Genomic DNA, 14,035 nt, shown 5'->3' on the forward strand with positions numbered 1-14,035 from the left:
TCAAATAAACGCAGCCCATAAACAGTCAATAAATAACCACAACAGAGACTGATACCCTATTCCTCCCCTCAAATGATGGGTTCCTCCTCTGGCTTTATTTTCCATTTATTTCACAGTACCACCAGTCTTCCCAGTTACGCAGGCCTGTGGGAACTCCCGCTCCCCACTTCCCCTCAATCTCACCCGTGCCTGATACACCCAATATGCCTGTGAATTTGCCAAGTGAATGAAGTCGACCACCTTTATCTTCCTGTCTCCCATGAGTTCTCCCTTCTTTCTAGAGCACGCACCCTCACACCCAGGCCCTCATCTTTTCACCCAGACGCCATGTAGATAGAGTCTGAACGCCCCTCTGCCCAGCTCCCCATCAACACATAGCTCGGCCATGAGCCTGACCGTCCTGAACAAGGCCCCTGAGAAACTCTCCCACAGATATCTGCACAGCCGTGTTCACAGCAGCATTATTCAGAACAGCCAAAAGGGGGAAGCAACCCAGGCAGTGTCCATTGATGGATGAACGGATAAACAAAATATGGTATAAATTAACACATGTGCATATGCATATGCATACACACATACACACAGCCATACATTTCCCTCTCTAAAAAGGAAAGAAATTCTAACATATGTTACAACACGGATGAACCCTGAAGATGTTACGCGAAGCGAAACAAGCCAGTCACAAGGACAAATACTCAAGGATTCCATTTCTATGAAGTCCCTAGAGTAGTCAAATTCACAAATACAGAAGAGCGCATGATGGTTGCCAGGGGCTGGGGGAGGGCGAATAGGGAATGAGTGTTTAATGGGCTCAGAGTTCGTTTCGCAAGATGGAAAGTGTTCTGGAGATGGGTTGCACGACAACGTGAGTGTTCTTAACACTACTGAACTGTACACCTCAAAATGATGAAGACAGTAAATGTTATGTATATTTTACTGAAATGTAAACACACACGTGCATGCGTACACTCCTCCCTCAGTCTTGGTTACCCACAGCAAGGGGGTGTCCAAGTTTTCGGGGCAGGTTGGGGACTGGATGGAATGGTGGAGTGAGCCGCCTGGGCTTAGTCAGCAAATCCCAGAGAGCCACTCCTGGGTGGGATTCACCTTAGCCCTGACCTCCAAGCTCTTTTCAGAATCTGGACACAACTCAATACTAGATATGCCCTCCCTCCAATGTTCCCTGAGGCTAATCAAAGAGCCCACCTCTCCAGCCCCTTCCCTTCCAATTCCCTATCCACTGCAACCATCACACCACCTGAAAGGCCCGACAATCCTCAAATAAGAACTTAAGTCTTATCCCCTGTTCCCACAGCTTGCTTCCAACGGAAGCCTCTACTGGAGACCCTCTACCCTCTAACACACAGAAATTAACCTCAGATATTATCTTCTACCTGGACACCTCTACTGATCTCTGTATCTCTATCATCTGCCCACAAAGACATAAACCCCTCTCCTCTGAAATCCCACCTGAGCACTTAGCACTCCATTTGATGCCAAATTCGCTTTAAATCAGAGGCTGTGCTCTTAGTCCATCCCTCCCTGACCTCTTGCCCATACCTGCAGTGCTGGCAAGGACCAAGGCCTGGGGATTGATAGATCTTCCTTTGACTCTTTCTGAAATGTTTACTGAGCATTTACTATGTTCAAAGCGCTGTCCTAGAGCACAGGAGACGTTCATATATACCAAGCCCCTTTGCATGCCTAGCCTGGGGCAATGGCCAAGGTCAGCCTGGTCCCTCACTCCGAGGGGAGGCAGTCACAGAAAAGGCCCTCACTCTTATGGTGACATCAATGCCACTTTACAAGGTAATAGGGTTCCTAAACTCCATGTGAGTTACTCTTACTGGGCCACCTTGAGAAAAGGGCCATTTTTCCCTCCTCAACTTTCATCCAGAAATCTGTATTCACCGAAATGTGCAAAATATCCAGTGAAACAAAGAACCAGGGAGAGAACAATGCACTGCCACTAACAGTAGATTTAAGAAAGAAAAAAAAAAAGGGGGGAAAAAAAACTAGACGTTAAATGTATACATTTCATAGTACTACTAAAAAACAAACACCCACCACTCTATATAATTTGATTTTAATCCATTTCCAATTATTTTTTTCTAAGAGACAAAGCTGAAAGAGGAACATAAAATCGCCCTGTTGTGGAGTCCCCATGCTGTCCCCGTGAGGGACACCATGATAGGGACATTATGTGGATAATTTCATTTACTCCTTTTGGGAGCCCATGCCACCATCCCTGGGTCACACATGAAGAACTGAAGCTTCCAGGAAGGAAGCGTTTTCTCCCAGAGCAGACAGCTGGCAAGGGGTCAAACTGGGTAAAAACCCAGGTTGTCCCTTTCAGAGCCCAAGGTCTTACCTCTGACGCCCTCCACCCTGGATAACAATTTAGCTTAAAGCTTGCAAGTGTTGAAAACCTAGCTGTCAGAAAAGGAGGCACAAAGTGTGCAGAAACCAAAATGTAAGCACAAAAGCTAAAGCGTAAGATGAATGGAAGAGTCCGCTGATGTGACTGCTTGCACTGGAGAAATGGGCTGGGTTACTTGTATTTCTTGGGGGGAGGGGGGAGGTCCAAGATCTGTTCAGTCTCGGAGCAGTGATTCCCAACTGTTAGGTCAAAAACTATCTAAAACGCACAACAAAAATGAAAGTTTATTTCACGTTAAAAGCCATCGTGTTAGCACTTACTGATACCTGCACGCAAAGGTGGCAAAGCGAAAGTCACATTCTACATACTCACAGAGCTCACTGGCTCATCAGGTGCCCATCCCACACCCTGGGCCAGGGAGTCTGTACAAAAATCCCTTTCTGATTTGCAGGACAACCCACCATATTAGAGTGCGCATGATTTCCATGCTAGGCATAACAAGAATTCCTATTTTACAGATAATAATCATGACAGACTTGTACGGAGCTTGTACTAGAAAGCGTGCCAGGCATCACTATTCTAAAAACTCTCCAGGTAGAAACACATTTACTGGCACAGGATGGCACAGGATGGTACAGAATGGTTAAGGAATTTGCCAAAGTCACACAGCTGAAACTAAGACGGAAAAAGTAAACTCAGCAGGGCAAACGACTTGCTCCAAGGCCCCAGAGGTGTCAGCCACAAAGCCAGCAGACTAATACAAGGCTGTAGTCCCTCCTTGGGCCTGTGCTCTGTCCACCAGGTACCTATGTGGTCCCATCTACACTCACCAGGGCCTAAGGCTAAATGTCTACACGTTTAAGGGCTGGCTGGAGAGCGTTATTTCTTAGGGCCTCCTAAACACCACAGGTCCATCGAAAGGGACAGAGTTCTCAGTTCTTCAAGAGAACAGACAAATCGAGATCTTGACATAAATTCTCCAGATTTTTAAGTATGGCCTGGATGTTTTCTTAAAAAGCATGGGGCGGGGGGGGGGGGGGGGGACAACAAATGCGTAGATGGGCTATCAGCCAGTAACCCCTCTCTACTTATTTAGAGTCTGAAGTCAAAAGATGACCGGTCTCTGGTGCCAAACGTCCAAAATCAGAGGGACTAGGCCAGACTTCCTCCAAGTCCCCTCCCTTTCAACAAAGATTGGCCCTAGACTCACACTTGTACCTCCACTTACTCCTGTGGAGGCACTCCTCCCTCCGGCTTCAAACTCATGCACTACCCATTCAAGTTACAGAAGCCACCTATAAAATGTTGCATATTTAAGACCCCTTCCCATGTCTTTCAATCCCTTATTCTGAAAGTCAACCACACACCAATGCGGCAAAATAAAGCCCTTCCCTTGTCCCAGCCCGTCCGCCGACCGTTCAACTAAATGCATTCTGGAGCAAAGGCGGCTGCGGCCTTGACCACTGCCTTTAAGGGGTTCCCGTCCTGCAAGGCCAGCTTCAAGAATTCCACCTGGACACCGCGGCTCATTTCCTGGTGTCCTTCTTTAATCAGCTGGGGGGGAAAGACTTGAGGAAATGAGTCAAAATCCTAAGGGTAACTTCTAGCAGCCGTCAACAACAGCAGCAAAATTCATCACCACAACATCTGTCCCTAAATGACCAGCGGTATTAACTCATTCCTTGGGGGTCTGCTCTTACACAAGTATGCCACAAGTATGTAATAATGCTGAGAGCATTTTTTTTTTTAATTTTCTGGAGTGGGGGATGGGGGAAAAAGATCAACTGATTTCCACCATCACCTTAGAGACAGCTTATCCTCATTTCTGAGGGCCTTTGGAATGGGACAGCTAAAACCTACAGCCTTCTTGCCCAGGGTCCATTGCCTACACGCTCCCCAGGGAAGCAGAATTTAATGACTCCCCTTCCCAGTGAATACTTCTCTTCAAACTGAGAACACTACCTCAGACATCCTAAGACAGGCAATTGTGGTTTTTTTTTTTTTTTTACCAAAATTTGGAAGGTAATGACCTTGACCATCCTGTAGTCCCAGAACCTCCAACAATACCCTGACATATAAATATGTGTTCATTGCATAGTTTCCAATGAATCACACACCTGATTCTGTTAAGGCATGTGAATGGATACACAGATGGGCATATATGTGGGGCTAATGTCAGGCTTCAACCACGCATTAATTTGGTAACTGACTAATCCTCAGCCAGTTTCTCCAGCTATAAAATGGTAGGGATGACAACAGTACTACCCCCACCACCAGGGTTTGTTGGAAGGACTAGAAATACCAAGTATAAAGCACCACCCCCCCCCAACCACCCAGCATGGGCCTGGCCCAGTTCCGAATAAAGAACAACTATGTACAACACACAAAGTAAAATTTAAGGCGCATCAGAAAATGTGTTGCAATAACACAGCATACATAATTTATCAATCCTAAGGAAAAAAATCTGGATGAGTGGGAAAGACCAGAATGGGGCTAAATGACTTTTCTGGACTTTACGAGACCATCATATTATTCCCAACAGGATAAGATCCAAAATGTCCCAGGGCCAGCAGCTGGGTATGACTTCGACCTCACACCTGCAGGAACAAAGGGGAAAGGTATGATTCACTATTTCCTTCAGGTTCACCTCACTGGGCACAGGAGTCATAAATACTGAGGGAGTGGTGATGGAGAGTCCTACAGAATTGGCGCCTCCTTGAGTGAATTCAAAGGGAAACGGGGCAAACGTGCTTGGATCCTGGAGGGAGCAGAATAAACCACAATTTCCTGCTTTAGGCAGAGGCTGACCAGCAGCATACCACGAGTGGACCCTGTGACCAGGGGAGGCAGAGGAATTTCAGGGAGACAGAAAGGAATCAGGAAAAGAATTCAGAAAAATTGCTATCTACACTCAGAACACTGTCAGAGGAGAATTTGGGGCCCAAAAGATGCTTCACCATCCTCTTGAGGAAATTGCGATCTCCAGAATTTAAACGACCTGCCAAGGGCACACGGCTAATAAATGCTGGAAAAGGAGAACCAGAAGGGCAGCTCAAGGCTCTGTCACTATACCATACTGCCCCCCAGGAGCCAGACCTTAAAATTCCCTCTGCCCAAAATCTACTGGATGGAGCAGGAATAATTATGAGGAAGAAGGAAGCAACGGATTCATTTAATTTTTTAAAAGGTAACTATTCTGTGTGGTCTGTCGTGCCAGCGCCCTGTTTGAGTCCGTACACATACCTTAAGTGAAATTAAAAATGCCAAGGTATTTGAGCCTTCATTTCAAGGCACAAAGACGTAAGGACGAAATATGTCCTCTGAAGCTTGACCGGTCAAATCCGCCACGGAATCCGGGCACTCACTCAGGATCATCCCTCCTCCCTCCCCACTGTCACCATCACCTCACAAGGTCCAGATCCAGGTGCGAGGCCTCCCTTCCTCCACAGGAAAGCCCTCACAATGCCTTTCCAGCCCCGGGAGTAGGGAGGCTGCACCTTGAGACTTTATGGGAAATTGACCAGTGGTCAATGGAATACCACGACAGTTCACAGCGATGCTTCCTTGTTTAACCCTCAAATCCCAGTTCAGACTCACTTTCCGTCTTTGCATCACCGGGATAGCCTTAAAGGTTTTTCAAAAAATGACCTGGGAGAGAGCAGGGTTTCAAGGCTTAGCCGGGCGACCTGTTCTCGATCGCGCACCAGCGACACCCAGAAAAAAAAAGGGGGGGGGGGGAGAAGGGGCAGGAATCTGACCGAGAGCTTCCAGGAGCCCGCAAATCCTCCTCCTCCCCCACCTTCAGACCCAAGTTCCCGCGCAGACAGAACCGGATTTTCACGACAGCTTCAAGATCCAAGGAAGATTTACAGAAAAGTTCCACTCCATCTCCCACCCCCGCCCCAGGCGGGCCTTAAGTAGTGTGGCTATCACGTGGGGAAGGGTGTTGCAAATCTCAAAATTCCCAAAGAAAACGGGGACCCGAAATTACAGGTCGCAGACACCGATCCGAGCGGCTTGCAGAGCCCCGCCAGCCTGTCCGGGCATCCCGTTGGGGCGCGGGAGGCGGCCGGGCGGAGGACCTGAGCGTCCGGGCGCACTGTCCCTGCCTCCTCCGGGAGCAGGCGGCAAACGCAGCCACCAGCCGCTCGGAGGCGCGTGGCAGGAAAGAAACGGCACCCCGGCGGAAAGGGGCGAGCCTCTGGCATGGGATTTACAACGGCAAAAAGTCTGCAACCTAGCGGCTGCTTTCCACACGCCCTGCCCAAGTTGTCTCCGTAGCCTCCACCTCTAGGTTCGCGGGGTCCGGCCCCAGAGCCGCACGCCGCGCGCTCCCCGGGCTAAATGCCTAGCCAGGGGGCCCGGGGACGCCTCAAGGAGAGGCGGCAGAGGGTCGGTCCCCAGCTCTGGCCACAAAGAGCGCCCGCGGTTTGGAAAGCGGCAGCCGCAGAGCGACGAAAACGCTCTCCAACTTTGCCCTCGGCGCGGCTAGGAACCTGCGGGCTGCTCGTCCAGTGCGCTGGTCACACACGCGCAACTTTTAACAAAAGGAAGCGGCGGCCGCGCCTCGCACCGCGGAGATAACGCGCTGGGTGCGGACCCAGGACCCGCCCGCCTCGGCCCCCCCACCCCGTACCCTCTACACAAAAGCAGCCCCGAACTCGCACGCAGCCTGCAGCCGGCGACCGCACCTCGCCCACTGCTGAGCCCCCTCGCTGCCCTCCTTCCCTCAAGACCCCCGGCTCAGCACCCTCGCCACCGCGGCAGGGGCTCCCCGCGCAGGTGAGCGAGGCAGGACGCAGGAGAGTCCCGGGAACGCCTCGAACCTTCCCGGAGCCTGAAAAGCACGGGCACTGAAGGGCCGTCACCTCAGCCGACGAACCACCCCCCACCCCAGCGGGTTCTAGCCCCCAGGGGCACGGGCTACAACGGGGCGGGGGACGCGGCCCGGGGGGCCCGCGGCGCTCTCCCACCTGTCTGGACGCGAAACAGGAGGAGCAGGACGCAGAGAAAATCCCAGGCGCCACGGGCGCCTCTCATCGCGGTGGCTGCGCTGGGATCGGAGCTCCGTTCCACGTTCCTGCTCTCGCCCAAGTGCACCGAGCGCGGCAAAGCCAAGCCCCCAGAGCCGCGAGCGCGGAGCAGCGGCCCCTCCTCCCAGCGCCCTCCCCCTGCGCTCTGACCACGCCCCTTCTCCGCGCCCCTCCTCGCCTCCCCTCCCTCCCTCGCTCCCGGGTCTCGCTCCCTCCCGGCGGCGTCTGGCCTCTGCTCCTTCGACGTGCTAATCCCCGGGGGCTGAGCGGGCGGGGAGGAGGAGGGCGTGCTGGCCCTCGCCGCCTGCTCCTGACCCCCGAGCCCCTTCATCTCTCTACCTCTCCGCCTCCCCTGTGATGTGGTCTGGGGCCCCAGGCGGTTCCCAGACCGAGGGGGGTGCTGCCCGCGCGCTTTGTGAAGCCCGGCACCCAGCGCACATTAGGGCACGGGCCCGCCACCTGGCAGGTGCTCCCCAGACAATAAAGGTCCGCCGCCCGGCCCTCGAGCACGCTCCCGAGGGAAGAGAAGAGACACCGCTGGTGGCGGAGGTGGTGCGGGAACCGACAGGAGTTGGGGCGCAGGGGATTGGGAGTTGGGCCCCCACGTTCTTTTCCATTTATGTAAGCAAGGAGGGCCAAGCTAGGCGCCTGACACCGTGGTGAAATGCTGAGCCGGGGCGTAGGTAATTCTTTACGCTCCGTTTCTCCACCTGCTCTTAACCGTAAGAATACAATTTGTTTCTATTGGTCGGCCGTGGCCTCCGCCAAAGAAGCCCCTGCAGAGACTTTCCTGGGAACCTAGCTTGGCTTGCGAAGTTTGATCTGGGATCCGGAGTTTTTCAACCCATTTCCGCCAGGGTCTCTGTGCTAAGCTCTTTGCAAGCCTCCCCCTCCAACCCCACCCCCACCCCCTGCCCTGTAATTTGTCTGCCTCGGTACCAGAGGACAGTTACTGGCACAGGGGTCCCGACGGTCCTCTTAACTGCCTTAGCCTGTACCAGGAGCAAAATAATAATAAAACAATCATCTTAAACCGGGTTCCACTGCCTGGGAATTGCTTTATCCAAGGTAACAACAGTCTCTGTGCGGGATTTTATAGTTCCTTCTTACTCTAATATTATTCCATGCTCACCACACCAGCTGTGTGAGGTGGGTAGAACAGAATGTTTATTACCTGAGTTTTAAAAGTGACCCAAGACCGCACAGCCAATAGAGGGGAGAGCCTGGTCATTTTAAGACTGATTCCGGATACGATGACCTTTCCCACTGCGTTGGAATAAACCAAGAAAACACCTTACCAGAGAGCTTCAGAGTGAAAAATAAATAGGAGGTGCCCATCAGAAAAAGTGGGGGAATCATATAGATATACCTAGACTCTTCCCTAGAATAGCATCCAAAATGTATAATTAACCAGCTCCTCACCCCACTTTTTTTAATATTAAAAGCTCTCCTGTTTGATATTCATAGCACCTAAGTTAGTTTTTTTAAGAAAGGATTTTTAAAGCTAATCACTTAAAAATGATCACTTCTGGACACATGGGTGGCTTAGTTGGCTAGGCGACTGACTTTGGCTCAGGTCATGATACTAGGGTCCAGGGGTGAAGCCCCTCACGGGGCTCCAGGCTCAGTCCTCTCTCCCTCTGCCCCTCCCTGCACTCATGCCCCACCCCCCACCCCCGCACCCCGCAAATAAATAAATAAATAAATACTCTTTTTTAAAAATTATCATTTCTAGGTCAGTCGATATGTGTGATTGCCTCTCCTTAAACTCATGTATTTATTCAACAAGCATGTAAGTGTCTACTCTGAACAAGGAAGACCTAGTACTTGGAGTACCATTGTTAACTGACAGAGGTGGGCCCTGCCACAATCCTTACCGTCAAGACTAGGACCCCCACCCCAATGTCTTAGCAAATGTGTCAAGTCATACAGCTGTGGGAAAACTGAAATTCAAAGGTCTCTGCTTGTGCTATGGGCCATCAGACCACATCTTTTTCTTAGGATGACAGAGATAAAAGATACCACTCAAAGCAATCATAAGTTTCTGGGATCTTGATTCATTTCTAAAATCCATTTTGTAGTAAGAAGAAAAAAAATCACTGGGAGTTAAAATATCAACATTATGCCTGAGAGAGAAAATTTACAATTTTCTTCTTCAATCAACTGATATTGGAGAGGATAACAAGTCTTCAGAAGAGCAGGTGAAAAGAGACCATACTGCAATTTAATTCTAGGCAGGAAACTTCTATCAGGGGAAAAAAAAAAAAAAAAACAAACAAACCAGAATAGGGAATTATACAATCCTGGACTGTCAGTCATGTTTACCATCCAACAAATATCTACTAACTGAGCACCTGGGTAGGCACAAGACCTCCAAAAATCAGTAAGACAAAGTCCTTGCCAAGGGGGGTTCACAGTCTGGGAAGGTAAGCATGTACCCAAAAAGAAATTCTCATGCCTGCGGAGAGGGGTTGTGTTCAGCCAATACACACCAAGTTGGCCACATAGGTTGGTAGAATATTGAAGTTTTTCTGTATTGACTGGAAAAAGGTCACTTCCCTAAATACCAAAGTGCCCCTTCACTCCAATCCCTTTCTTGAGATACCCCAAATCTCCTCAGATCCAGCCATTAAAGGTTTAATGCCAGGCATAGCAGAAAGCCTGCAACACTGTGACTTTAGGGTGACTAGCTATTTTTAATAACACCTCATGCCAGCAAAAGAAGGCATCTAGAAAGTACTCTAAGTGACCTGCTATGGGAGTGAACTACATTTTAGAACACACCCAGCAGAAACACTTCCAACAACGGAAATGGTTTCCATTGTCAGGTAGGATGTGCAGGGCCAATTCTGTACTCTTTCTTATGACAGCCCTGGAGCCTTTTATAAATTATACTTTACATAGTTTATTATTTTCATAACCGTGTTAGTGAGGACTCTTGATTGCAACTTGTAGAAGCCCAGCTCAAACGGACTCAAACATACAAAAAAAAAAAAAAAAAAGAAAGAAAGAAAGAAACCTAAAATGTAAGGGTTCTTAGAACTGAAAAGTCCAGTTAGGCTAACATTTGAGACTTTCCTACACTCAAGAATTCAAAGTCATCAGGACTTGAAGGTTGTGTGTGTGGTGTGAGTGTCGGAGCGGGGGAGGTGTGCACATGTGTCTTTCTCCAGGTCCATCCTTCAGCAGTACGCTCCTGTATAACCTCCCTGTCTTCATACACAATCGGGCAGCTCTAGGCTCATAGCTTATTAGTACCAATGTGAGCAGAGCTTTTCTGTCCCCGTGAACATCTCCTATAAAAGTACGGACCTGGGTTAAGTCACATGCACATCTGGGACCAGTCACTGAAGCCAGATGGGGAGGATCTGATGATTGACTGGGACTGGATCCCACATCCACTCTGGGAGCTGGGGGCTGAGGGTTCATTTCATCCACACCATGAAATCTAGGAATGAGGGAAGATGTGTCCCCAAGGAAAAGCTGAGACACTCTCACAGGAGGAAGGAGGAAGGGTGCCACACAAATGGAACAGAAGATGTTCATTAAAGCCACACAGTCAAAATTTCTAACCTGCAAATTTTTATGTTTCTGATGGTGAAAGTCAAGGGGCCTTTGTAGAAAATTTAGGCAATACCAAAGATTATAAAAAAAACAAAAATCACCCAAGATACAATTACTGAAGAGTTAATTTTGGGTATGTTTCTGTTAAATCCTTTTTCTCTGCTTATTGTAAGGGTTTCTTTTTTTCCTTTGTATCATTTAAGATTTTACAATATTTGTTAGTTTTCCAACCATCTTTTTCATTATGCATAACATAAGCATTATCCCAGATGATTAAAAATTCTCTGGAAGCAGTGGATAATGGCAGTATAATGTTTAGTTGTATTACATACCGTAATTTTGACGGTTTAATTATTTTTCTATCTTTTCCAGATTTTTTTTTTTTTTATCACAAATTACTCAGTGATGAGCAGCATCTTGGTGAATAAAGCTTTTCTGCCTCTGATTATTTAGGAGACATTCCTAGAGGTGGGATTACCACCCAAAGGGTATATTCCCTTTCCAGGTTACTCCTTCACAGTCCTTGCTTCCCCAGTAACTGTTTGAAAGTCTTTGTCCATACAGTGGAAGAAATGAATGTATGATCCTTATTGGTAGGTTCTATTCTAACAATGAGCACCTCACAGTTTATGAAGATGAAAGAAAATAATGTATGTTCTTGGTTCAAGCTTCCATTCAGTATTTATTGAGCAAACTCCATGGGCCAGATGGATTACCCTACGTATAGGAATGCAAAGTAAGGTAAGACATAGGTGCTGCCCTCAAGGGACTTGAGAGAAAGAAAGGATGATGCCTAAGGGGATCAAAGACTAAACTGTCCTACATCCTCTAACAGAGGCTTGCACAGAATGATGTTTGAACACAGAGGGGCAGCTACATCATGTTGTATAGTGAGGCTCCCCAAAGAGGTTGCACTTCGATTCTGAGGTATCAGGAGAAGAGGAAGACACAGCAGAGAGGGGAGGATGTTTAAGGGGTAGAAAGCACAGGTGTGAAGGGCCAGAGGAAAAAACAGCATGAGGGGGGCCATGTAGATCAAGAGCCCTAAGTCCCTGTGGCACAGTACAGCCTGGGAAACTGGGCCCACAGGGAAGGGAAGTCAAGAGCACAGAGATAAACAGGACCCATGGGTGCCAAGAAACATGAACTTCATCCTCTGAACTATGAAGGGTCAATAAAGGACTTTAGGCTAAGGCCAGATGAGGTAAGATTTGCATTTTGGAAAGCTATGGGGATGCTCAGAGGAGGATGAGTTGGAAGGGGACAAATCTTGAGACCTGAAGAAAATGGCGGGAAGCCTGATGCAGGGATCCCCGGGAGAAATGGTGAGCGGAACCGAGTTGGTGCAGGTGAGAATGTGAGAAGGGGCGAAGAAGAGAAAAGGCAAGTACTCTGAGTCGGCCTTGACCACCAACAGTACTGCGGAAAATGAGTGCAAGGAGGAGCTCCAGGACGGGCCTGGCTTCAGGGGTAAGCTGCAGTGCGCTTGCCTTGGGCGAGCTCAGAAGTGGGTTTGGAATGGCCGGTGACAAACCTGTAGTCGAGCATGTGGAGTTCAAGGTGCTTGTAGACTTCTTGAAAGCTTGAGATCCAGGCCTGGAGCTCAGATAGGAACAGGCCATAGGGAGGTGGCTGCCACCAAGGACTCGGTGAGATCACCCCAGACAGCACACACCGCCAGGAAAGCAGAAGACTGAGGTCCCACCTAGGGGCCCCACCTAGGGGCCCCACCACCCACAAGGAGCGACCAGCAGAAAAAGGGATTCTACAAAGGAACTTGGGAAGCCGGGGCCAGAAAGGCAAAAATAGAGAGGGCAGTAGCAGAAGGAGATTTTCAAGGAAGTAGGAGAATTCAGTTGTATTCTATCTCTTACGTAAATCAAGTAAGATAAGGACAGAAAAGCATCCCAGGCAGTCTGTAATCATAAAATCAACTGATAATGCCTAGCCAGTTCCAAATTCTTTATACTTGCCAAATCACTTAATCTTCACAATAACTCTACCAGATAATTTCTGTCTTCCCACTTTATAGTTCAGGAAACTGAGGCACAGGGAAGTTTAGTAACTTGCACCAGGATTTGAACCTGTGGCAGGCTAAGTCCATAGGCCCTGGGCTTGATTACCATGATAACTCACTTTCCTAGTTAAACTAGAGGTTTTTGGTGACTCAACGTGTACTCACACTCAGACACACACACACACACACACACACACACACAAACTTAGAGTTTGTGGGGCCAGAATCCAGGCTGCTGTGGAGGGAACAATGCATTTGAAGGGATGAGGCAGACCCAAGGATTTAGTGCTTGATAAGTTTTCAAGAAATGTAATGGTATAGGGGTGCCTGGGGGGGCTCAGTTGGTTCAGCAGCCAACTCTTGATTTCGTCTCAAGTCATGATCTCAGAGTCATGGGATCGAGCCCCACATTCAGTTCCGTGCTGATCTGATGGTGCTGTTGGCTTGAGAGTCATTCTCTCCCTCTGACCCTCCCCCAGTGACTCGCAGGCTCTTTCTCTCAGAAGAAGGAAAGAAAAAAAGAAAGGAAGGAACCAAGGGGGTGGGGGAAGGAGGAAGGAAGGAAAGAAGGAAGGAAGGGAGGGAGAAAAGTAATGGTAGAAGAAAGGAAGGGATGGGGGAGAGATCGAGGGGAGACTGCAGGGTCTTGAGCAGTTTGTGGCTGAGGTGAAAGCACTAGAAGGAGATTTTGAAAATCTGGTTGCTGGCAAAGAATGGTCACAAAAGGGACGTGGAAACAGAATGTAAGGCCAAGATGGAGGAATGAACACGAGGAAACAGAAGAGACAAGACCAGTGAGAAATGGGAGAAATGTGGGAGTCAATTTGAAAACCCTAGAGTCAGTCATATATGACACAAACTTTCTCTCTCTGTGTGTAAGATATATAAGATATATAAGATATTAAGATATATATAAGATATACATAAGTTATATAAGATATATATAAGATATAAGATAATAAGATATATAAGATATTAAGTATATATACTCTATATAAGATAAAATATGTATATTATATATGCATAGTACACATATTACAT

The 14,035-nt window shown here is 48.5% G+C and overlaps 1 protein-coding gene across 6 annotated transcripts in view; it reads right to left on the minus strand.

Moving 5' to 3' along the window:
* The window catches only part of LOC111148912 (KIT proto-oncogene receptor tyrosine kinase), an 83,015-nt gene extending 75,514 nt beyond the window's left edge, over positions 1–7,501 (minus strand). For 3 of the 6 annotated variants that reach the window (XM_022505699.1, XM_022505697.1, XM_022505695.1), the window contains exon 1: positions 7,354–7,488. In XM_022505699.1, the coding sequence (XP_022361407.1) occupies positions 7,354–7,420 (67 nt within the window). In that variant the 5' untranslated portion in view covers positions 7,421–7,488. Of the gene's footprint in view, positions 1–7,353 lie in introns of all 6 variants that reach the window. The other 3 variants (XM_022505694.1, XM_022505696.1, XM_022505698.1) reach the window with 3 other exon arrangements.
* Between the last annotated feature and the right edge of the window lie 6,534 nt (positions 7,502–14,035).

The sequence above is a fragment of the Enhydra lutris genome, unplaced genomic scaffold, assembly GCF_002288905.1.
Source record: "Enhydra lutris kenyoni isolate GAN:26980312 unplaced genomic scaffold, ASM228890v2 scaffoldscaffold21, whole genome shotgun sequence".
Taxonomy (NCBI): domain Eukaryota; kingdom Metazoa; phylum Chordata; class Mammalia; order Carnivora; family Mustelidae; genus Enhydra; species Enhydra lutris.